The 25,651-nt window shown below is 37.9% G+C and overlaps 1 protein-coding gene across 3 annotated transcripts in view; it reads right to left on the reverse strand.

The window, feature by feature from the left end:
• AKAP9 (A-kinase anchoring protein 9) overlaps nt 1-25,651 on the reverse strand; it is a 177,508-nt gene that overhangs the window by 44,287 nt on the left and 107,570 nt on the right. For 2 of the 3 annotated variants that reach the window (XM_043967276.1, XM_043967274.1), the window contains 5 exons: nt 19,832-19,994; nt 14,554-14,766; nt 12,031-12,263; nt 10,303-10,422; nt 2,438-2,614 (listed from right to left, as the gene is read on the reverse strand). In XM_043967276.1, the coding sequence (XP_043823211.1) occupies nt 2,438-2,614; nt 10,303-10,422; nt 12,031-12,263; nt 14,554-14,766; nt 19,832-19,994 (906 nt within the window). Of the gene's footprint in view, nt 1-2,437; nt 2,615-10,302; nt 10,423-12,030; nt 12,264-13,487; nt 13,527-14,553; nt 14,767-19,831; nt 19,995-25,651 lie in introns of all 3 variants that reach the window. The other variant, XM_043967275.1, reaches the window with a different exon arrangement.

Below are 25,651 nucleotides of genomic sequence, written 5' to 3' on the forward strand. Positions count from 1 at the left end.
CCTTGACTTCTTTCTCTTAACCCAGATCCTGGCACCTTATTAAGCACTTATTGTTTCCTCTCTTCCTTCCCCTCCTGTCCTTTACTCTCCACTGCCAACTGTCTATTGGACATACTGAAGTGGGTGTCAAACCTAAAACAAAACTACTCACTTTCCTCCCACACCCTCACATCTTCTCTTCTTCCCTTTTACTGTTTTTTTTTTCTTTTCTCTTTCTTTTTTTTTTGTAGGGCAATGAGGGTTAAGTGACTTCCTCAGGGTCACACAGCTAGTAAGTGTCAAATGTCTGAGGCTGGATTTGAACTCAGGTCCTCCTGAATCCAGGGCTGGTGTTTTATTCACTGCGCCACCTAGCTGCCCCCCTTCCCTTTTACTGTTGAGAGATCCACCATAAACTTCCAATCACACAGGTTCTCACCTGAGGTATCATCCTGGACTCCTTAGTCACCCTTACTCCACATATCCAATTCAGGTTTCTAGCTTCATGCCACCTCTCCTATACACCCTGTCCTGCTTTCCACTATAGCCATCACCCTCCAGCCTGGCATTCTTCAATGTCCTGCTTGTCTCCCTCATTCCACTCCATCCTCCTCTCAACTGTCCAAGTGACTTTCCTACAGTACGGTTTGACTGTCCCCCCCCCCAATGCTAGTGGCCCCTTTTAGTCCCAGGATCAGCTTTTAAAGCTCTTCACAAGTTGGCCCCTTTCTACCTTTCCAGTCTTCTTAGACTAGTCTCTCCACACTCTACAATCCAGTACCACCTGCCTTCCTAATGTCCCACCTACCCTCCGTCACCCAGCCATCCCCAAACTGAGAATGCTCTCCTTCCTTCCTTCCTTCCTTCCTTCCTTCCTTCCTTCCTTCCTTCCTTCCTTCCTTCCTTCCTTCCTTCCTTCCTTCCTTCCTTCCTTCCTTCCTTCCTTCCTTCCTTCCTTCCTTCATTTTTATGAAAACCCAGAGAGGAAACGATAGTCAATGGCATGAAAAGCTGCAGAAATGTCAAGGAGGATATTATTATCCACCATATTATTTTATGACTAAAGGAAATGGCTCCCTTTAAAATGTCATCAAATGCGTCCTATTTCTCATCTTTTTGTTATAACCCTTCTGGTTTCATTTATAAAGGCCTCATAGTATGATGCTTTAAAAATTTTTTTTTTTTTTAGTGAGGCAATTGGGGTTAACTGACTTGCCCAGGGTCACATAGCTAGTAACTGTTAAGTGTCTGAGGCCAGATTTGAACTCAGGTCCTCCTGAATCCAGGGCTGGTGCTCCATCCACTGTGCCATCCAGCTGCCTCGGTATAATGCTTTTTAATTGGACCTTACACTAATCTTTCTGTAGATTTTTTTCTTTACTTCTTTTTGATTTTTTGTTTGTGGAGACAATAACTCTTCTTAGAGTTTTTTTGTTTTTTGTTTTTGTGAGGTAATGAGAGTTAAGTAACTTGCCCAGAGTCACACAGCTAGTAAGTGTCAAATGTCTGAGGCTGAATTTGAATTCAGGTCCTCCTGAATCCAGGGCCGGTGCTTTATCCACTGCGCCACCTAGCTGCCCCTCTTCTTAGTTTTCTATCACTGTTCTCTGTAATGTTTTGAAAGTGGGCTTGTATTCTAAATCAGTGATACCCTCTTTCGAAAAGGATATTTTCTGACTGAGGCAGGTCATGTACTCATTTGTCTTCCTTGCTGTGATATCTATTTTGTACTGTGCAAACTGCAAACAATGACAGAGCTAATGTCTCTATTTTGTTTATTTCTGACTTTTTGGAGTAGACAGCTTGTATAAAAAATTCAAAAGTGGAGTTGTAATTGTGCATTATGTCTTCTTAACTTTATTCTTATAATCTGTTTCTTTAATTCTATTTTTTTTAGTTTTATGTCTTATGATTTTTACACTGCAGTAATTTCCTAATTTACCATCCAACTGATAAAAATATAATAGAACCCAATCCTTTAACAAAGGAAAACAGAAAAAAGTAAAACTAACCAACAAAATGACCATTTCTGATATCTCATATAACATTCCACATGCCTGGTTAGCCCATCATCCTACTGAAAGGTGGGTAATGTCTTTTATCATTTGGGAACAAGACCAGTGATTGTGATTAATCTGAGTTTACATGTATTTTAGTAAATTATTGTACTCATTGCTTATATTGTTCTCCTGGTTCTGCTTTCTTTACTCTGTATGTCTGTTCTCATGTTGTCAAATTTACCCATATTTTCTATTTAGTAAAACATCGCTTCATTTACTACAACTTATTCAGACATTCCTCATTCAAAGGGTACCTACTTTGATTCTAGTTCTTTTTTTTTTAAATCACAGAAATATACTCTGAGGACTATACACCTATCAAGTAACTTCAATAGAAACTGGATAATTGACAGTTTATGCATTATTTGTCAAATTAACCTCCATAAAATAAAGTTTACCTTTTGTAAATTGTCCGCACTAATCAGTAACGCTTGTTCCAGTTCCCTTATTCGGGATTCCAGTTTCTCAATTTCCTCGTTCCGTTCTTGCACATCCCTCTGAAGTTGCTCCTTAGATAGCAAAAGTTCACTGCATTTGTCTGTTTTTTCTTTGAGATGATTTGTTAATTGTTCGACCTAGAAAGAGAATACACAAGATAAATGTGGAATTCTTCATTTTAGTATGATAATAATATAGAAAACAATCTAGTCATATTACAAAAGTGCTCAGTAAAATATGCTGATGTAATATTTTGTTATTTTGGGGGTAGTAGGGTAAGAAGCTATTGTTTCGGGGCAGCTAGGTGGTGCAGTGGATAGAGCACTGGCCCTGGATTCAGGAGGACCTGAGTTCAAATCCAGCCTCAGACACTTGACACTTACTAGCTGTGTGACCCTGGACAAGCCACTTAACCCCAACTGCCTCACCAAAAAAAAAAAAAATTGTTTCAATCAATAAAAATATGTCTTTTAAAAAAAGAAGCTATTGTTTCCAGTTGTCAACAGGTGATATTTCCTGAATTGATAAAATTTAATCAGCATGAGAAAAAGAGAAACATCGGATTGCCTTGCTTATGTTATATATTTTAATTTCTACTTCTTTTTGATGGATTTTAATATTTGCTTTTTAAATGTATTTTTTTTATAACTGAGTTGAGAGAAACTATGCCTTAGAGACAATCCAGATCAGAGAGTTTGATGGGATAAGTACATTGAACCAAAATAGAAAGGCTTCTACCGGTTGTCTCAGCTAAAATCCCACTTTTCCTGATTCCTCTTAATGCTAGTGCCTTTCTTTCCTCTACTGAATCATCTCCAATTTATCCTGTACATGTCTTGGTTTTATATCATTGTTTACATATTGTCTCACCCATTAGGCTGTGTTTTGTCCTTCCCAGGCTTAGGTATTAGGACTATATATGTTTCATAAAAGATCCTAACAGGGGACCTTTTCCCCCTCAGTTTTTGAGAATATTTTTGTAATATGATACTAATTTTTTTTTAAAGTTTGACAGAATTCTTCTGTGAATCTATCAGGATAAAGAGTTCCTCCTCACCCCCACCTTTTTTAGTTCCTTTACAGCTGGTTCTATTTCCTTTTCTGAAACTGGATTATTTAAGATTTCTATCTGGTCTTCTGACAGCTTGGGCATTTTATATTTTTTAAGGTAGTCCTCTATTCCATTGTAGTTATATTTTTTTGTTAGCATAAAAGGTTCTGATTATTTTTTTAATGGTTTTGTTGTGATTTCACTGTGCTCATTTGCTATTTATTGGTTTGATTTCCTGCTCTCCTTTTTTTTTTTTTTTTTTTTTTTGGTGAAGCAATTGGGGTTGACTTCCCAGGGTCACACAGCTAGTAAGTGTTAAGTGTCTGAGGCCGGATTTGAACTCAGGTCCTCCTGACTCCAGGGCTGGTGCTCTATCCACTGTGCCACCTAGCTGCCCCTGCTCTCCTTTTTAATCAGATTGGCTAAAAGTTTGTCAATTTTGTCTTTTCAAGGAACTAGCTTTTAGGTGTTTTTTTTTTGGGGGGTGTTACAATTTGGGGGGGGTGAGGCAATTGGGGTTAAGTGACTTGCCCAGGGTCACACAGCTAGTAAGTGTTAAGTGTCTGAGGCCAGATTTGAACTTAGGTCCTCCTGAATCCAGGGCCAGTGCTCTATCTACTGCGCCACCTAGCTGCCCCTAGCTTTTAGTTTTAAGCAAAATTTTTATGTTTCTTTTGGTTTCCAATACCTGTTTCTCCTCTCATTTTTAATATCTCCTTTCTTGTTCTTTTTAAAGGTTTGCTTATTTGCTGGCTTTCTATTATAAAAAAAGAACATTCAGTTCATTAATCCTATCTTTTTATATTTTTATATTGTATATAGGGATATCATTTTATACATTTTATACATTATATACATTTTATAATGTATATAATATAATATAGGGATATGATTTTTCCACTGAAGACTGCTTTAGCTGCATCCTAGAAATTCTGGTCTGCTGCTTCATTGATTCCCCCCTCCACCACCCACATAATTACTAGTTGTTTCTATGACTTCTTCTTTGACCTGTTCATTATTTAAGATTTTATTGTTAAGTCTCCATTTGGGTCCATGTATTTTGTTTGTGTTCTCTGAACTGGTTACTATTTTTTATTGGATTATGGTATGTAAAGGATGAATTAACTATGTCTACAATTTTATATGTGCTTACAATATCTCTGTGCCCTAATACATGGTCAATTTTTGTAAAAGTTCCATGTGGCAAAAAATAAATAATAAAACAAACAAACAAACACAAAACAAAACAAAAAGTTCCATGTGGTATTGAGAAATAAATATATTCTTTTGCAGCCCCATTTAGAAGATAACCATAATTATTTTTAGCTCGAGTTTCTCCAGAAATTTGTGAAGTTCCATCTTTTTTCCTTTTATCTTTCTGTGAAACTTATCTAACACTGAGAGAAGGAACACCAAACTCTCCTTTCACTACTGTATTACTATGTATTCTTGTAGCTCAGTTACCGTTCCTTTATGAATCTGTGTTCTTCTCTCACAATTTTTCCTTTAAACCATCCAGGAACAGCATTGTTGTGGTTCTACACTCCTCCAAATCCATAGGGTCCTTGGCCTCATCAGGTGTTGAATCATTTCCCTTGTTTTATAGTATTTGTTCACAGATGCCAGACTCTTTTACTCTCTCTGGAGGCCACATTTCCTTTTGCTGTGAATATTTCCTTTGCTGGATTATCGGCTTATGCTCACTCAAGGCTTTTGAGTTTTCTTCCTCCTCAGATCTTTGGTATTTTCAGTCTTTCCCCTCCTTATTTTTCTCACTTTCTTACTCTTGTCAGCCTTGAGGGTAGTTTCCCTGGGGCCTGGATCTCAAAGCATCTCAGCTTCCCTCCATACTGGGTGATTCACATTTCATCAGCCTAGATCTCTGTCTTATGCTACTTCTGGGCAGAGAACTGGCCCCAGGTAGACACTGGGCTCTTGCCCTCAGACTCAGTGAAATGCCCTGCTGCCCCCCACACAAGAGTCCTCCCCCTTTCCCTCTGTTCCCCAGTTCTCTGTCTAAGGTGTAGAGCATGGCCATGCTGCTATCACCATCTGAGCAAATTTCTGCTGCTTGGAGTTCAGGTCGTCAAGGTCCTGGGAAGAGGGGGTGGACAGGGTTGAGGTGTGGAGGTGATTCTGCTGCAAGCCAGTGGGTCAGCTTGCACAGCTTTGCTGTGTGGTGGGTGGCACATGAGGGAGCACCAAGTGAGGGTGGGGCAGGTGTGGATGAATATTGGCTTTCTTTGCTGTTCATCAACTTTTTACCTCATGTAGGTTCTTCTTATTCTAGACTGTGGAGAAGACTGGACTTACTTTATCTCTGGCACATAATTTCGATTTTAAAGTGGTTTGAGAGGTCATGAAGATTAGAGAAAATGTCTACTTCTCTCTCTCTTGTTGGGCATGTGACTTGGAAATCATTATTACGGCTTTCCATGAACAAGTCAAGCAGGAAATGGAGATCTCTAAGAACCAGCACACTTTGATCAAAACCAGGCATCTTATTTTCTCTTTCTGACAAGGTTGTTTGATTGATCAGAGAATGCTGTTGACATAATAGTCTTCGATTTCATTGTCTTTCATGCTATTTTTTTTTTTACCCAGGGGATTCAGCTTTATTCATGCTATTCTTAAAGGAAAGATGAAGTAATGTGGGCTGGAGAATTGTGGAGTTCGTTAGATTTAGTACTAGTTTAATGACCATATCTCTTGATAAAGCAATGTGAACTTGGATATAGATCTTTCGTGGAGTGTCACAAAGATATGTAAATACGTGTATGATGGCATCCTTACAATACCTGCATGTGATAGGAATCTACAAGTTCTAGCTAACCCAAAGGATAAGAGTAAGAATCATGACAGATACTAAGAGGCTAAGCCAATGTCATTTTATAGAGGCATATGTAAAGTTCCACATCTTGGTAAAAAAAAAAAATCAATTTCACAAATATAAGTTACTTAAGGAATTGGCTAGAGACTAGTTAATGTCAGAAATATTTGAGTTTTGGGTGGATCACAAGCTCAAGTGGTGTTAAAAAAAAATATGACATGGCAGCCCCCCCCCCCCCAGCTAACAATTTTTAGCTCTATAAGGAGAGGCTTCATGCCCAGAAAGAAGGAAGAAAATTCCCCTGACCCGATCTCCCCTGGTCAGACCACACCTGGAGGACTGTATTTAGTACTGACTGTCACATTGGAGCTAAGTCATTGACAGGTTGCTGCTTATCCAGGAAAAGGCAACCAGGATGGTAAGGGGATCGGATGCTAAGTCACATGTAGATCTGTTGAAGCAACTGGAAGTGTTTGGGATCTGGGGTATGGGCTGATGGTGCTCATCAATATATGAAAGGCTGTCACGTGACAGAACAGTCAGACTGATTCTGATCCAGATTAGAGCTCAGTGAGCAGAACTAAAAGCAATGATTGAAGCTCACAGAGGCAAGCTTTGGTGTGATTCTTAATACCTGCAGCTGGCCACAGTGGGGCCATCCCTCATTACAGGTCTTCAAGTAAAGATGGGATCATTATTTTTCTGGGACATTGTAGAAAGGATTTCTGATTGGCTACAGGCTGAACTGGGCTCCTTTCTACCTCTCAGTTTGTGTGTTTCTGTGCATGATGATAAAAGGTGTTACTAACTAAAGAATTACATGTTAATTCAATTTTGAGTGCTATGTGTTTTTATTGAGGAATGAAAACCTCCCCAAAAGCATAAATTCAAGTGAGATAAAGTGATCCAAAGAGGAAGGGCAAGATAAACTTTAACTCTGGAGCTCTGCATCTAAGGCTGAGCAGTCATTCATCAGGGATCATTTGTTGAGTATCAATTACAAACATGGTACTTTGGGGAATTAAAAAAATGTACAAGGCACAACTCTTGTCCTGAAGAATCTTATCATCTGGTATAAAAGTAAAGATACGTACATATACAACTAAAATACAAGGTAGTAAAGTGTTAAGAACTATAGGAGAGGGGCAGCTAGGTGGCGCAGTGGATAAAGCACCAGCCCTGGATTCAGGAGTACCTGAGTTCAAATCCAGCCTCAGACACTTGACATTTACTAGCTGTGTGACCCTGGGCAAGTCACTTAACCCCCACTGCCCTGCAAAAAAAAAAAAAGAAAAGAAAAGAAAAGAAAAGAAAGAACTATAGGAGAGGGGGCAGCTAGGTGGCACAGTGGATAGAGCACCGGCCCTGGATTCAGGAGGACCTGAGTTCAAATCTGGCTTCAGACACTTTACACTTACTAGCTGTGTGACCCTAGGCAAGTCACTTAACCCCAATTGCCTCATCAAAAAAAATAAATTTTAAATAAATTTTTTAAAAAAGAACTATAGGAGAGGTACAAAGAAAATGCTAAAGGACAGAGAGATAATTTCAAGGTGGAATGATTTAAGAAAGCTTTATGGACATGGTAGTACTGGAGGTAGACCTTAAAAAGATGGGCAGGATCTTCACAGCTGGAGGGGGAACAAGATGAGGAAGGGGAAAATATAATATTCCAAGGAGAAGGAAAAGGCCCCAAGGCAGGATGACAGTACATGAGGTTTTTAGGATGAAGGGGGAGTTGTCTAGTTTGGCTGGAGTGTAGACTACTTGAAGGGCAGTAGTAATAGATAAGGCTGGAAAGGTAAGAGTTTAGACTATGGAAATCCTCAATTGCAAAGGTGGGAGGAAGAAGAGAAAGTTTATTTCCTAAAACTGAAGATACTAAACAAAATCAGTCAGCTACAGGTCACAGGCACTTGTGTGCTATAAATGTTACCTATAAACTAACTGGTTTTACTCCTTCAGCGAACATTGCCACTGTTAAGTGATTCTTTAATCAAGGACTCCTGTTCCTATATGAATCATATATGCAGTTGTTAATTTTTAGTTAGATCACAAATACTTTACTCATTAGAACTGGTCATTGCCCTACAGACAATGCCAGGTCATTTCTTCCTGCATGCTTTGATTTATGTTGCTCCCTTTGCATGGAATGCCTTCTTTCTTCTTCCTGGTCCATTTCTATCCTCTTAATCATTCAGACCCAGTCAAATCCTTTCGTCCTCCATGAAGCCATCTCTTATCTTCATATCAACTCCTTCCTGTCTGAACTTGGATGGCATTTACAGTCTTTATCACATGATTCAGCACTTAATTATATATTAGTTTGTCTTGTACATTACTGTCTAACGTATGTTTATCTCTTCTTCCCCAATATAATGGGGCTTAATTATATTTTTATCTCCCATGCTGTCCAATAAAGTGCTGAGCACTCAGTAGGTCACTGATACTTGGTGAATGATTGATCACATGGTTAATATTGGTCTACGCAGGATTAATAAGGACAAATCTGGGGCAAAATTAGTGGATTTTCAAAATTGATTAAGTCTATCTCAGATCATGTCTGTGTCTTCTGCCCCATTTCCAGATGTAGAGATTAATTTGCATGTCAGAGAAATGCAAGAAGTCACCACAGTTTCTTCTTACTTTGCTCTACCCAATTCATCAAGCGTTTATCATGTAGCTACCCTTTTTGCCAGGCATTTGGCTAGGCAACAGAGACACAAAGACAAAACAATGCTGAGACACTCCCCCAGCATTCAGGTCCTGTCATTCATGCTAATACTCCACAGCCCTCTTAGGAGGACGAGCTTGGGAGCCAGGGAAACCAGCCCAGCCATTTTGTAGATAAGGAAACAGAGGATCTGAGTGTTTAGGTGACTAGCCCCCAGTCAGACAATGAGGAAGAGGCCCTCTGCACTCCAAGTCCATTGCTTTTCCCATCCCTCCAGGCTCCCTGGAGTCAAGAGTTTGAGGGATTAGATTTGTTTTAGTTGGCTCCTAAGCATAGGACTGGAGCAAGAAGTAGAAGAAGCAGCGAGGGGTAAAGAAGTTCAATGGAAGGAAAGCTTTCTAGTGGTGAGAGCTATCCCAAAGGGGAATGGAGCTATTTGGACAGGAATGAGTAAGCAGAGCGTGTGTGACCAATTGTCAGCAGGGCTGTGGAAGAACTTTTTGGTGCATGTGTTAGGTTAGAGGGCCACTTGGGTTCCTTTCAACTCTTGAGATACTGTCATCCACTGAATAATCAGTCTACTTATAGAGAATCCTGTCTCTGACACACAGGGCTGAGTCACCCAACCTCTTGATGGCCCAGGAAACTAATTCTCCATGTTAAAAAGTTTCAGATGATTTGGTGATGCAAATTAGGAAAGAATTTCTCCACTGGGAATTCTCTAAGAAATCACAGGTTCAGTCAAATAAATGGTCTCCTTTTAACTGAAAGTGCACAATTCAAGAAAAATAGAATACAGAAGTATATTTATATTTGGTATTTCCTTTTAACCACTGAAAACAAATTTGATCAGAAATACCGTGAAGAGCTGTCTCCCTGGGTTTGAGGCTGAATGTTTATTGAACATGGGAAAAAACCAAACAAAGCACAAACTGAATAAAGCAACCAGAAAGATTAAGAAAATAAGATGTTAAATAAAACCTTGGGCAACATGAGGCAGTGACAGCTATAATATAGTTCTCCCTATCCCCCTAAAGTGATCCAAAGAGAAAATAAAAAAGGCAGTCCAAATTTCAGTAAAAGCATTTAGGGCATTTGGAGGGCACAGAAAACTTTTTACAGAGAAACAATATCAATTCCCCCATTTTACTTTTTTTGTTCTGAAGAATTATTTATTAGGACAAATCTTTTAAGTCTACTTGATTTCAGGAGCCTCTTACAGGCTTTCCAAGTATTGCTATGTGGTGCAGCCAGTGGTCCAGAATCTTACCTCTCTCGTCTGATGCTCACTGATAGGCTGGAACTTTGGGGTAGCCTTCAACTGCTGTTCTAGCTTCTGTATTTCTTGTTGGAACACATCTCTTTCATGTTCCCGATCAATTGCTTGCTCCTAAAATTTGAACATAAGAGGATTAGGGCTTATTTTTCCCTTAATGTAACATGATCTTAGTCTAGCTATAGGTACAGTCCTGTTGAAGGTAAGGAGCTAGAAAAGAGGACAGCATGAATTCTTCTCTAGCTCTTTAGCTCTTATGATGGCACACTCAAAGCAATGAAGATCTGTAGAGACTGACTTTGAACTCAGGTCCTCCTGATTCCAGGCTGGGTGTGCTATCCACTGTGCTGAGTTCTTTACAATTATTATCTCATTTGATCCTCATAACCCTGGAAGGTAGATACCACTATTATTATCCCCATTTTACAGATGAGGAAACTGAGGCAAATAGGTTAAGTGACTTGCCAGAGTCAGACAGGCAGTAAGTGTCTGAGGCCAGATTTGAACAAAGGTCTTCCTGGATCCAAGCCCAGGGCTCTACCCACAGTGCCATCAGAGGCTCCATAGAAAATGTGAAATGTGAAAAAACTTGCTAACTACCCTCTTAAATTTATTTAATTTTCTGTATAAGAGGCACACCATAATATTAATTTGGAATCACATGTCTACAAGGTAGTAAGAATTCTCTTATAAAGCCTTATTGAATTAATGAATATTTCTAATCTGGTAATATACCAATTCTATAATACTTTAGTGTCTGAACTATAGACGAGTGGAAGTCTGAAACCTTGAGGACAGCCTTCAATACCTCTTTTCCCCCATCCTTCAAGAAAACAAAAAACAAAAAAATTAAAGCCCGTGTAGTACATGAAGGGCACTATACATATGTACTTTTATTTTCCAAGGTAAGCAAATGGTTGTGCAAGCATCTAAGGATTCTCCTAAAGTAAAAAAGCACAAACCACTACATGCTTGACTAGGATGTTTTCCATGAGAGCCTCTCAGTGGCATAAGGAAATGCTGCTGTGGGTTACTGGCCAGTGAAGCCAATGGTGGAGGCAGGAGGAAGAACTCCTCCCACCTCTGCCCTGGAAGAAGAGTCACTATTTATTTGCCACTGGCCTGCGTGCTGGGCTCCTCTCAGACTGCTGGCACAAAGCGGGCTGCACTGTTACCAACACTGACGACCACGGTCACTTCTGAATCAATATGAGAACATCTCTCTAATTCCAGATTTTAAAAGTGGCCATCTTTAGGGGCAGCTAGGTGGCGCAGTAGATAGAGCACTGGCCCTGGATTCAGGAGGGCCTGAGTTCAAATCTGGCCTCAGACACTTGACACTAGCTGTGTGACCCTGGGCAAGTCACTTAACCCCCATTGCCTCACCAAAAAAAAAAAAAGTAGCCATCTTTAAACATGGGAAGGAGTTCTCATTATGTACAAGTTGCAAACTTGGCAGGCTGTAACTGACATTCTACTGGATATAGTGAAAAGAGCACTGGATCTGGAGTTAGAAAACTGGGGTTCAAATTGCAGCTCTGGGTAATACTGGAAGAGACATTACATGTGGCTGGGCCTCATTTTTCTCATTTTCAAGGACTGGTCTATCAGTGATAACCCTCCCACATCCTTTCTATCTCTCTGTGACCCTGCTCAGGAGGACTGACCCTCCATATCTTCAAAGTAAGAAGCCAGATTCGTCTCCCCTTTCCCTATACTTACGTCTAAGAATTTTCTCATTTTCTCCAGCTGTTTCTCCAGGGCCTGGTTTTGCTGTCTCAGATCCGTCAGCTCAGCGTTCTTTTCTTGTTCTAGCTCCATAAAGCGGCTGACCTGTTCCTCCACATCCATTTCCAGAGCTTTTACTTGTTTCTGAAGGTCATCACAGACCTTCTCAGCTTGACACTGCACTTCTAGTTTTTCCTTCATTAGTTTTTCTGTTTCTTGCAATAATTCTGTTAACAAATGAAAAAGCACCACAGGTTTCGTTACCAAGTTAATGATGGATCACTTCACAATTCTATGTACAGTATTAAACTACATGAAATAGAAAATCTGGGTTTTAATTCAAACACACAAAAGAAGCAATGAGCTACGTTTCTTTTTCTCTCTTTAAAACATTCAGAATATCTAAACATACCATGTATCGTGCCACCATAGATCATCATTATAAAACATTTAAAAATGAGAGTACTATCTCTAAATGATGATTCTTGTGAAAAAAAAAAATAATAAAGCACAAAAAGTCAAAGTTACATGTTTTTACTGCAAGGAAAGGATAAGGTTTGAATTAACGCAAAAAACCACCACTTGAATCACACAAAGCAGTTAATTTGTTCTCAATCCAAAAACATACTTGTTATAGGCATGCATGTCCTGCATTGGAAGAACCAGTGCGATGAACCTTTATGTAGGACTGGTGAGAGTCATAGACAGAGCAATGATTCAATTACAGGCAAATGTCCTACTGTGTCCTTTTTCAGACACCCATTCCTGAACTGTTCTTAAATCCTATACTTCCACACCCAGCAAGGGAGGACTGGCAAGTGTCTATCAAATGTGAAGTTCCCCTATCGAAAAAAGATTAAAGTCATGCTTGTGCCCAGTGTCCAGATCAGTGACTGATGTTCCTGATGATAACACAGTCAGGACTATGAAGCTGTAGACAACGACCTTCTCTTTTATCTTTGCAAACACTATTGATGTTAACAAGGAACATAAACATAAAGCAACCAGAAAACTTTTGTTCACTACACATCAAAGATTCTTTTGATGCCATCATCTTATATACTACTTAACCAATTATTGATTTAGACAATTAGTATGAATCAATGTTAACAGCGCTTGGCCAAGTAATTAATTGTTTGTATTAATTGTATTTGCAAGTTGAGGCACTAAAGTTTTAAGAAACCAAGTAGTCTTAATTACTATTCAAAAATGGATACAATAAGATGATGGTTAACATGAATCTCTTTTGTTAATTTCAAACAAAGGAACGTGCTCTTTAATTACAAGAACTTTTTTTTGTTAAAGGAAAAGACTGTAAGTGTAAAATACAATAGCAAAGTTTCAGTGTTAGGGAAACAGTTAGTTGGAAGTCCAAGAATCATTATTTACTTAATTTTAGGAAGTAAATCTATCCCCCAATTAAAGACTGGCCATGCAGTATACAAACACACCTGCTCCGGGTGCTGCATCGACTGCAGCATCTACTAGCCCTAAGAGAAAAGAAAAAGGAAACAAAAGCATAGTAATTTACATGCCATCTATTCTTCAAGGAGGATAATGTGAAAAGAGAGAGTGAGGCAAAAGACAAGATTGAAGCTTATTGGCATTAGCAACTTTTCTTGGACATTCTATATATTTCTCATTAATTCACTTGATGTTTATTAAGCATTACTAGATACAAAGCACCAGATTTGTTCTTCAGATGTGAAAAATTCCAACATCTACACCTGCAATTTTTCAATACATTAATTTGAGGAAACAGAACACCACAAATAGTTCTTCACTGCAAGTCAGAAATTTTAGCATTATTTAACATTACTATGGAAGTTTGTGAGGCTAAAAAATTCATAATTCTGATTGTAATCTGTAATATAAAACTGACATGTCTTGAAAGAGATAAAAAATGGGAATTCAATGCCAAGTAATTCAAATGCCATACTCACAAAAACTTGCATTTTCTAAATAATTAGTTTTTATTACCCTTACCCCCAAACTCTAACTTTACTTGAAAGATCAAATGAAATATTTACTGCATAAAAGTTATCATTATTATTATGATTATGATTATTTTACAAACAACTAAACTATATGACAGCCTGCTTTTCACTCTGCTCTACTCTACAATCAACTATCTCATCCCTCCAAACTGTTCACCATTTGTCAGTGAGTGCCGTGAATCAACCCACTAAAACCAAAAAGGTTCTCTGCTATTAGAATATAGACCTTTCACAAGTCCTTTCTTATTTTGCATTATCAGCAATTTCCACTTTGGATAAGAGCATAAAGTTGAGGGAGGAAGTGTTCTTTTCTACTAATGCCTGAGAAAAAAATAACTATATCCCAGTTACTGATATCCCAATTACATTGATATGCTCCAACATCTTCAAAGCAGATTTCAAAGTAATAATGTAGCGTGCCAAAGACAACAAAAGGAAAACTGAAGCCAGTCAACTCAAAATGAAATGTGCGTATACATATCATGGTATCTCACAGGAAAACTGTCTAAACAATACATACGTTGTTCAACTGGTCCTGCTTCTGCTTTCATGGCATCTTTTTGTCTAGAGAGTAATTCTCTTTCTTCCTGGATCTGTTGTCTCTCTGCTTCCAATTCCTGTAATCTGTTACCTACACATAACAACTCCTGCTCAAGGTGGTCAATCATGTCAGTTTTTTCCTGAATTTGCCTTTCAAAAACAGCTTTTTCATCTGCATAGCCATCAATGATACCTGGGAAACAAAATTACCAAAAGAACAACTCATCTTAGTCTCTGGTTTTATCACTGAGTTTTCAAAAGAAGAAGAGATGCAGTATCATGACAACTTATAACTTGTCTACATGCCATTTCAAACAATATTGAATTACTTATTAAGAATATCAAAAGCTTATGTTTTCACATGGTAATTAAAATGCTTTGGGGTTTTTCTGCTGCTTAAATGCTATTCCAACTTACGAATGTCCCTCATAATAATAGTTTACATTTATCACACTTTGCACACTGCTTTTTGGGGACTCAGAATAACTATAATCATCAGAAGAATAAGGAGGAGGGGGTGTGGTGCAAGAGAGAGTATACTGGATTAAAAAAAAAGTTTTATGGATGTTTTTTGTTTTTACATTACAAATAATTATAGCTCATCCTCACTCCATGAGAAGTCTCTTGTAACAGAGTGAAACAATTAAGCAAAACTATAATATAATGTCATCTAATCATCTAAAATTGCATTGCACGCCACATTCCGCATGTGTAGCACCTGCCCCACTTCTTAATTTTTAAAAATTAACAGAAATCTACTTTCCCCCTCTCCAGGCTGACCACACACAGCCCCCAGTCACATGACTGCCCTCACTGGGCTTCCAATCATAATTTTGCCAGGCCCGTGTAGGCGTCGTCGAGTGGTGATGACGTGAGGTGCCAATGCCATGGCGGCTACAACCAGTAGGTGGAGCACCATGCGGTTTGCGGAGCCCCAGACCAATGCAGGCGCCGAGGTGTTTTGTTTTTTTTTAATTCTAGCCAAAAGGTGGGGTCATAATCTCAAATAACAATTCTTTACAGAGCTAGGGAATTTGGGCCCAAATAATGTCTCTGCCCCATGACTGAGGCCACATCCCTTGCCCTTTCTGTATCTCAATTTTCTCATCTAGAAAATAAAGGACTTGGACCAGCCTAAAATCTGGGATTTGTAATTTGCTATCACCCCGTGACTATTGGCTACAATTTACAGGTGAGGAAACTGTCATGTAGCTGGGTCCTGAACTTAAGTCCTGACTCCAAGTCATTCATTCATTTGTTCACTTAACCAGGTTTGTTTGTTTGTTTGAAATATGTTTACTTGGTGTCGTTTGCTTCTATACCACAATCATTCAATCATTTTTAGAAACACCGTTCCCTTCTGAACCTCCCAACCTCATGGAATTGAACATTCTTTTATAACAAAGGAAAACAGCTAAGCAAAAATAACTAATAACAGTGACTGCATCCGATAATGTAAGTTTTAGTCAGTCCTTGCCTTCCTACCAAGAAGGAGGAAGCATGTTTCATTCTATTCATAGAAGCTTATTGGTTTTTTAATTATGCAAAATTCATCCTTCTTTTCGTTTACACTGTGCTAGTCAATGTACATATTATCCTTCTGGGTTTTGCTTATCTCATTCTGTATTCATTCAAACATATCTCAAGTTACTCTGAATTCCTCATGGGTTTACTTTCTTTTTGCACAATAAAATTCCATTACATTCATAACTGTTGATAACAGTTTGGCTGGACCACAGATCATGGGATAGGGAGTAATATGTCAGAAACCTGGAAAAGTAGGCTGTAGCCAGATCGTAAAGGGCTTCAGATACCAAGCAGGCCAATTAATATCTTATCCTACAGGATTTAGAGAGCTATTGGGGTTTTTTGAGCAGAGATCTATGTTTTGGAAATAGAACTTCGGTGGCTGTGGAAGATCAACCTTAGAGAAAAGATACTGTAGGCAGAGAAACCAATTAAGAAGGTACTGCCCTCATCCAACTAAAGGTGGTGAATGGCCTGAGTTAGGAAGGTGACAGAGAAGTCAATGGATGTGAGGATGTGAAAGCCCAAGTGACAAGATTTGCCATCTGTGATGAGATATGGGAGAACAGAGTTACAACCAAAGGGTTCATTTGAATTATTATTAAGTATGCATAGTAATAAATGAAAAAGTGACCTGCTGCAGTATCATAAAATAGGAAAATCAGACAGAAGAATATTTGCATAGTTCCTTGGGCAGAAAAGAATTTCAGAGGCAAAGAACATAGTATAATGGAAAGAATATGGAATTTGAATCAAAAAACCTGGGTACAAATGAACATTTCAAAATTTATTGGCAATGTGACCAAGGGCAAATGACTTTATAACGTACTGTGTGGGAAGAAGGGAGCAGGGACAGAAAAGGAGAGAATTATATCAACTCCTCTTGGTGTGCAATGCTGCCTATTTTCTCTGTGGTCCTTCCCTGAGCCCTTTCTCCAAATTATCTATCGATCTCTAATGACTAATGTACCAGTGGGGTAGTTCTGTCTAGTCCTGGATTACTGGTGTTACTCAATCTCTTGAAGCTTCAGTTTCCTCATCTTCAAATTTCAATATTTAAGTGGAGCTTCTGTCATATTAAAGTGGAGCTCCATTAAATGGTTCAGATTGTGTATGGTCCCCAGGGGATCTACCAGCATGCTGGAGCCTTCCTCTGACACTGTGGGCATCACTGTCCAATGACAGCTACAGCTTTGGCTTGTGCCCCATCCTGGTACTGTGCCATAGACTCTTCACACCCCAAATGCCTCTCTTGGAATGACCTGCAATTTTAATTGTTGGGAGCCTGTGGTGTTCTTTGCTCCACAGCCAAATAGAAACAGCAGAAGAATATGGATGTTAAAAAGATGGGACTTTTGTTTTAAAAGCCTTTGTTATTAAAAGCCCTGCAAAATTTCCCAAAGGAAATTCAGTCTACTATCATCCTGCTATTCAATTTTGGGGCCAATTTACTGTCCAATATATGGCCAAGCCATATGTAATTATGGACTACCTCTCTGAGCTGTCCATCCAACTGTATATAAGAGTACTTCATTTATTTGGTTTGTCCTGATTGGACAGTGGGTTAGCCTGGAGACTTTCTCTGTGTATACTCGGTCTTGTCCAGCTGCTTCCTTTATGTAGCACATTGAGAACCAAATGTAGTGATTACACTCTCACTAGTAGAGAGATGAGTTTGTTAGGGATATCTTGACAGATCTCTTCCATTTACTATCTATTGTCCTCCTGGTTTCTACCTTGATGATTATTAAGATAACTGTGGAATGGTCCACAAAATTTTACAAAGAAGTTTATCCTAAACTGGTATAGGTCTTGCCTACCACATTTCTCCAAGTGGCAAGGAGATCAACTCTTTGTGTAGGCTCTTTAGATTCCCCTTTGTGACAATTGATTTAGCACTGGTCAAGCTTCCTTGGGAAATAGTGAAAACACCTCAAAAAGATCTCCTCTCTCCATATAGAGGAGATCATATCAGACAAGTGGTCATTCATATTTTACTTAAAGACTTGAAGTGAATGTGAATCTATCACCTCCTGAATGAGCTCATTTCACCTATCGATAGCTCTAATTGTTACTAACTTATTCTCTAAATTAGCTGTTCTCAAATTGTGCACCATGGAAATACAGGGCAACACAGCAAACTCACAATTTTTAAATTCAGACACAACACAAACTACTAGCTCAAGGTAGTTCAGAGTTCACACTACATTCCTTTCCATGATTCTCAAATGTCTGAGATAGGATTTTGTTTACTTGTACTTTCAGCAATGCCAGTAACTTTTTGAACTTTCTCCTTTGTGATGTCCTATCTTTGCAAAGTTGGGTTTTCAGTGGTTGCTGTGGTAAAAAGAAAGTACCTTGAAAAAATCATTATGGAACAGGAAATGAAGATGGCGGTGTCCAATCTGATTCCAGAGTTTGAGAAGTTGTTCAGTGTCCAACAGGTGCACACATCTCATTAGTAATTGTGGTTATTTAAGAATAAATGAAAAATATTATTTTTTTTCAATTTATATGTATTATTTTTTCAAATGGCCACTAAGTTATTAGGACATAAATATTTATTGAATTGTTTGAACTTAACTATTCATAAACAGAACTGCAAGATATTTCTTCTGGCCTAGGGGTGCCATGAAAAAGTTACTGGGACAATAAGGGTGCCATGAACTGAGAACATCTGAAAACCTCTGCCTTCCACTGAGCTGAAATGAACATTTAGACCAAAGCTTCTTAAATTGTGAGTCGTGACCCCATATGGGGTCACATAACTGAATGTGGGAGTCGCAAAAAATTTAGCAGTAAATGTTTGATTTGTATACCTATTTTATATACCTATATACATGGGGTCATATAAAAATTTCTCCAGTGAAAAGGGGTCACAAGTATGAAAAATTTGAGATGCCATAACTATACAACTTCTACCCACTGCTGCAAGTTCTGACCAATGAACCAGAATAAATAAAATAACAGGTCATGAAAGTTTTGAAATAAGCATTAAAATTTAAATTTATAACTATTTTGTATTATATAAAATGTGGATATTTAATGCTCATTAATACTTTCACGGAAACACCTAGATGCACAGTTAACATGTCTGGTGAAAAGGCTTTACAGAATGAAATGAGGGGGGCAGCTAGGTGGTGCAGTGGATAGAGCACCAGCCCTGGAGTCAGGAGTACCTGAGTTCAAATCCAACATCAGACACTTAACACTTACTAGCTGTGTGACCCTGGGCAAGTCACTTAATCCCAACTGCCTCACTAAAAAAACAAAAAACAAAAAACAGAATGAAATGAGGACATTGTATTAGTATGAGTTAAAGATTTAATTAATAAGTACTGTATTTTTAGAAACACCTCTGCAAACTTGAATGAGATCAGATTCAAGTTTTATGTTTTAGGAAAATTTTTCAACTCTGGTCATGAGTACTTAATAACTAGCCATAATAAAAATGTCAAATGAATTCATAGCAACATTTCCTAAAATCTAGTTGTATACAGTTTTCATCATTTCATTTTACTTATATTTTACTTCTTACCTATTTAGGAAAGTGAGTTAAATAAGAACTGATGAGCAAAGCAAACCTTACAGGTGTGTGTGCATACAGATCTGTGAGTTTGCATTGTACTACATGTGAACAAAGGTAATTCCTCCTTCAATGTTAAAAAACAAAAGGGAAATAAACAAACAAAAAAATCTATTCACCATTAACAGATATGGCCAACACTCACCCTCTGCCTTACTCAGCTCCACAGCCAATTGTTCTCTTGCTTTCAGCTCTTCATTGAGTCGCTCTTGTAATTCTTCTTGGCACTTCAGAAACTCTGTGGCCTCCTGTTTTTGTCTGAATGACTCACGCAACAACTCTGTCTGTGTAACCTTGGCATGTTCAAGCTAAATGAAGAGAAAAATTGCACTGATGAGGAATTCGTTACATAACAAGTAAATTGAGGAAATGAAAATGCATGCCCTTCCTATAGTGGCCAAAAGTTAGAATTAATGTTTAAAAGCAAAGTGAAGAATAGCCTTCCTCTATTTGAATATTATAATTTATATGAAAGGAATACCAATATAATTTGGTATAAACTTGAAAAGAGGTATTAATAAAAAAGAAAAGCCCAAGAAATTTGCATCAATTAGTCAAATCCATATTTTATTTGAATACTTCCAATGAATGTTATTATTAGCATGTAGGATAAGCTATAGGAAGCCCCCGCCCCCTTTTTTGTGGGGCAGTGACTTGCCCACGGTCACACAGCTAGTAACTGTCAAGTGTCTAAGGCCGAATTTGAACTCAGGTCCTCCTGAGTCCAGGGCCAGTGCTTTATCCACTGTACCACCTACCTGGTCCTGGAACACTTTTATATGTTGTCTTCCTTCATTAGAATGTGTGACCCTTGAGGATGGTCTTGCTTGCTTGTATTTGTATTCCTATTGCTTAACATAATACCTGCCATATAGTAAACAAAGTAAACAAATGCTCTGTCTGTATGTTTTATGAGACTAAATTTATATGTTTGGTTTGCTAGGTGGGGCGAGGAGGGGATTATACTTGTAACTCAGAAAATGGCAATGACAGACTAGACCGATTCAATTGCATATGGTTACAAAGCTAAGTTTAAGTTCAGATTCAAACTCAGGTCTCCTGACTTTCAAGACTACTATTCTTTATGTATGAAACAATCAGTCATTCCTCAAGTAAAATATGTGTATTTAAGTAACATTGACTGATTTCACCCATTTCTGTCACTTTTATTTGTAATTTACATTGTGATTGCCTAGAAAACACATGAAAATTCAAACCAGATAGGCCAGCTAAGCCAAAGGATTTTTGGGGGGGTTCATCTTTCAATTTTACAAAAGAAGCCAAGAGAATACATATTTGATTGGTATAAAGAAATAGTATTTATCTTTATTTTGTATTGTAATCTCCTAGTGATACCTAAAAATATCTTTACTGAGTTTGCTTAAGTGTCCTTTACCGTACCGCTCTGAATATAGCTCACTCCCCAACATAGGACACATTACTGAAGTAATATTTGGAAGAAAACACATACACACACAGATGCTTTAAAATAACTCCGATGATAACTACACTTAGGTTTTATATTAAATCAGATTTTGGTTTAAAAAAATGTGAGAAGGGGGCAGCTAGGTGGCACAGTGGATGGAGCACTAGCCCTGGATTCAGGAGTACCTGAGTTCAAATCCAGCCTCAGACACTTGACACTTACTAGCTGTGTGACCCTGGGCAAGTCACTTAACCCCTACTGCCCCCCCCCCCAAATGTGAGAGGGGCAGCTAGGTGGCGCAGTGGTTAGAGCACTGGCCCTGGAATCAGTAGTACCTGAGTTCAAATCCGGCCTCAGACCCTTGACACTTACTAGCTGTGTGATACTGGGCAAGTCACTTAACCCCAATTGCCTCACCAAAAAAAAAAAAATGTGAGAGGCAGCTAGGTGGGACAGTGGATAAAGCACCAGCCCTAGATTCAAGAGGTCCTGAGTTCAAATTCAGCCTCAGACACTTGACACTTACTAGCTGTGTGACCTTGGGCAAGTCACTTAACTCTCACTGCCCCAGAAAAAAAAAATGTGAGCTTTATTCGGTCCAACATAGCACTATAAAATTACCAGTAATTAATTCATTTTTCTATTTAAAATAAAAACCAGTTCACTTATAACCACACACACTGATTGTAATAGAAATTTGACTTAATAAAATAAAAAGGAACAGAAGGCAGCATGGTATAGTGCCAACATCACTTAACGTGATGTCTCAGGGGTTCCTACTATGTCACTTAGAATCCATGCAACTTTGGGAAAGTTCCTCAACGTCCTCAGATACAAAATGATCACCTCTAAGGGGCCTTCTTCCAATTTTCTTACAATTATCCTTTAGGCCAACCAAACTATAAAATCTTTTCTTGTTATAATGGCTTCAAGAGGTAACATTTCAGTTTCTGAGAACTGTGTGATACTCACAATACACATTTAGTTAAAATGATTTACCACTTTGTAAAACAATATAAAATCTTAAACATTTTAACCTAAATATATTTTAAAATACTTAGTAAATCTGTGAGTTACTACTGAACTTTAAATGAGTGTTTTCAATATCCCTGATAAAATTCACTGTCACTTTAATATAAGTTCCAGGAAGGATAATAAAAGTTCTGAAAACCACCTGGCTTTTGTGGTTAACACCTGTTAAATATTAGCTAAGTATATTATAGTTTAAGCCCTGAACTTTACAAGAATGTGGTTTATATTACACCAAAGAACATGGAGGGTTGCTCAAAATATCTGTTTTAGCAGTAACAAACTCAAGGCACAAATACTAAATATGTAGTATTTCTTATGATAAATGCTTAACTTATAATATTACATCTCATGTAAAGAGATCATAATAATATTGTCTCACAGTGGTATATTAAATATTTCTAAAATAGAAAAAGTTCCACAAAGAGTCTGAGATAAAACCAGGTTTATGACCCAGGTATCTTTACTCTTTCACTGGTACTGAAGTCAATATATCATCCAAGAAAAACATTTTTTTAGAAATGCACAGAAGGAGACAAGATAAGGTAGTGTGTGTGTGTGTGTGTGTGTGTGTGTGTGTATGTGTGTAACAAACAAATGGAACAGTTCTATGACTTCTTAAATCTGATATATTTATCTCTTAAGAAAACACAATTGCACATAAATTCATGGTTTCTCATACAAGCTTATTTCTTTCCTTTTGTCTACTGACAAAATTTATTGAATATTGTCTCTATGTTGAAATGTCTATATTTGTTGAAAATTAAGTTCAAAATTTAAATAAAATTTAATTAAAAAAAGACACCCCTTGACTTCTGTTATCATTTCATAGAGAACAAGTCCCTACTCTCTTCTTCTTGCACAACCACAAAGTTTTTGTCAACCACAGTAAACCAGTCCAAGAAAGCTCCTGGTAGGTAACCAGAATTGGAGAACTATCACATTAGCCTACTATTTTCCCTCAAATTCAGAGTAGATTTGTGCACTAGTCCACTGAAGGTCAATGAAATCTATTTCACCTAAAGCTGAACAGCATTTATATAATTTAAATGAAAAACGAAAACAAACTCACAAACCACAGTAACATCATAAGCCAAAAGAAGTGGGTCTATCCCTCTTATGCCCATCACAGCTATGTAAAATATTATTTCTGATCTTATTTAGTTTTCAACTAGAGGAATAATTTTAGTACTTACTGAGTATGGTGGGGTAGGCAAGGAGATTTTAGAAATGAGCTTTAATATATGCCCATTTCTTTTATGACTAAAATGAAAAATTGAAGTGTTAACAACAACTGAATTATTTTCATCCAACTGTTCACTGAGAGGAAAAGGGTCTGGCAAAGGCACTCGTGATTCGACCTCACACATGTCTTCATTCTGTTCTTCCAACCACAAGCCACTGAGGGTAGTTGAGGCCCAGTATGTCCTATAGGAATCCATTCTAGACGGGATCACGATGATGATCTGTTTCAGCTGATCAAGCAGTCTGGCTGTCTATAAAGAGGCCTTCCAATTTCTGAAGATAACACCAGGTGGCATCAAAAAAGTCTCCCTGTCACTGTCAGATGAATCTTAAACAATGAATGCACACACCTGAACAATGAAAAGTTCCAATATAACCTCACTTTTCAAAAACTAGATGCGTGCCATTCTTTTCAGAACAACAAAATCTTCTCCATGAGAGGGATAAAATCCTTGAAAAGTGAAAGAATGAGACCATAAACAGCGAGTCGGCAAAGCAAAGCAATAAACATTCTTTCCACATCAGTGCCATATGCTGCAAAAAGCAAGAAATGCAAGAACTCGGCAGAGCAAGTCAACATTTGAAATCTCCATAGAAGCAAAAGATGAGAAGTGTAGCTGCAGCAACATTATTTGTTTTTGTTCTTGCTGCTTTACTTGGTTCAAAAGGAAAAGCTCTTCTGAATTGTTACTCAAACAGTCCATCAGGCTATGCAAAAAAATTCTAGTCAATGTTCCCTCAGGAAAAGTTCAAGGCTGAGGGAGTGGTTTAATGTCTTTACCTATAGGTGCACTGGCAGGTAGAATCTGAATTAATACGCCCACAAAGAAGCCTGCCTAACAGGATCCAAGTACCACGTCAGACCTTGGAAAGGGTGTTTAGACAAGTTCGTGTTTTTAAAATAATCTGGTCATTTTCCTCAATGTTAAGAAAGCTGAATTCATGGGAACACTAAACCAAAGAACTTGTTCAAGCATGTAGCATGTTCCTTATTTACTGCTAGAGAATTTTACTGGCATTTTTACCTGATATTTTACTAATAAACACCATCCATCCTCTAAACCATTTAGTTGATAAAAAGTAAACAGTTCAACTATAAACTATTTTCATATTCAAACAAAGATCGTCTAAAAGTTGTTCAATAAGCAAAACTTTTCAGCATTGTTTTAAAAATGAAGGTGCACAATGCACTTAACTGCTGAAAGTTATGCCAGTTTCTGTACTTAATGAACCTTAACTGAAGTTGAAAAGCACACGATGACACAATAGTAGTGAACCAGGGTAATTAGGAACTCTAAAATGAATATTGATTCTAGCAAGCCACTTTCAATTTCTTTTAAAGTACAGTAAAAATTAAATGGCATCTGAAATGTGAAAAGAGTCTTTAGATTAAACGAAAGACATTCTTTAAGCATCTCCTCTTCGTCAGTTATCAAATATCTTCACTTTGACAATTTTTCCTCACATATGATAATCATTAGTCAAGCAAGCAGATGTCTCTAATAAAAATTCAATACAACTTAGAAATTCCATCAATGGGAATTATTTTATTAGGTGTTGAACAGCAATGAAAATTTCCAAAGACCTCGAGAAAGGATTTTTTGGAACAGCAGAGGGACATTTTTAATTGGAGTGGGGTGTCTGACTTAGAGTCTAATTGGAGATGACCTGGCAACTTCTTCAAATAAGTCTATTGTTTTAAATCTGGCCCAATGTGGAATTTGTTTGGGTTAAAATCTACTGTATAGATGGAGAATTAATTGTGCCATTCCCAATGCTCATTAGCTGTTTTCAGCAAAATGACATTTAGATGCTATGGTTATTAGTGAATCTTCTTAAAATTGTTCAATATTATGAAATAAGTGAAATTATTTCTTGGTGTGTCATATATGGCTGGAAAGCATACCTTCAAGGCTCATAGATAGGACTATTACAAATGGCAATGGTCCTTATTAAACTCTCCAGCCAAAAGACTGTCTATGGTGTTCAAGGAGAATGGTACTAATTATACAGTTAAAGCTGGGAAGAACAGCAAAAGTCATGTAGTCAGCTGTCTTATGTTACAGACAAGGAAACTGAGGCCCAGAGAGGCGAAGGACCTATTGGTGGAGAGCAGCAGAGCTGGGACTCAAACCTGGGTCTTTTGAGACCATGTCCACCATTCATTCCAATATTCCAAGCTGCCTCCATGATTGGTTTTATCTGACTCTCTTACATTATTAAAAAGCCAGTCCTGCTTATCTTGTCCTTGTGAAAACAGAGCAG

The sequence above is a fragment of the Dromiciops gliroides genome, chromosome 5 (genome assembly GCF_019393635.1).
Source record: "Dromiciops gliroides isolate mDroGli1 chromosome 5, mDroGli1.pri, whole genome shotgun sequence".
Lineage (NCBI taxonomy): Eukaryota > Metazoa > Chordata > Mammalia > Microbiotheria > Microbiotheriidae > Dromiciops > Dromiciops gliroides.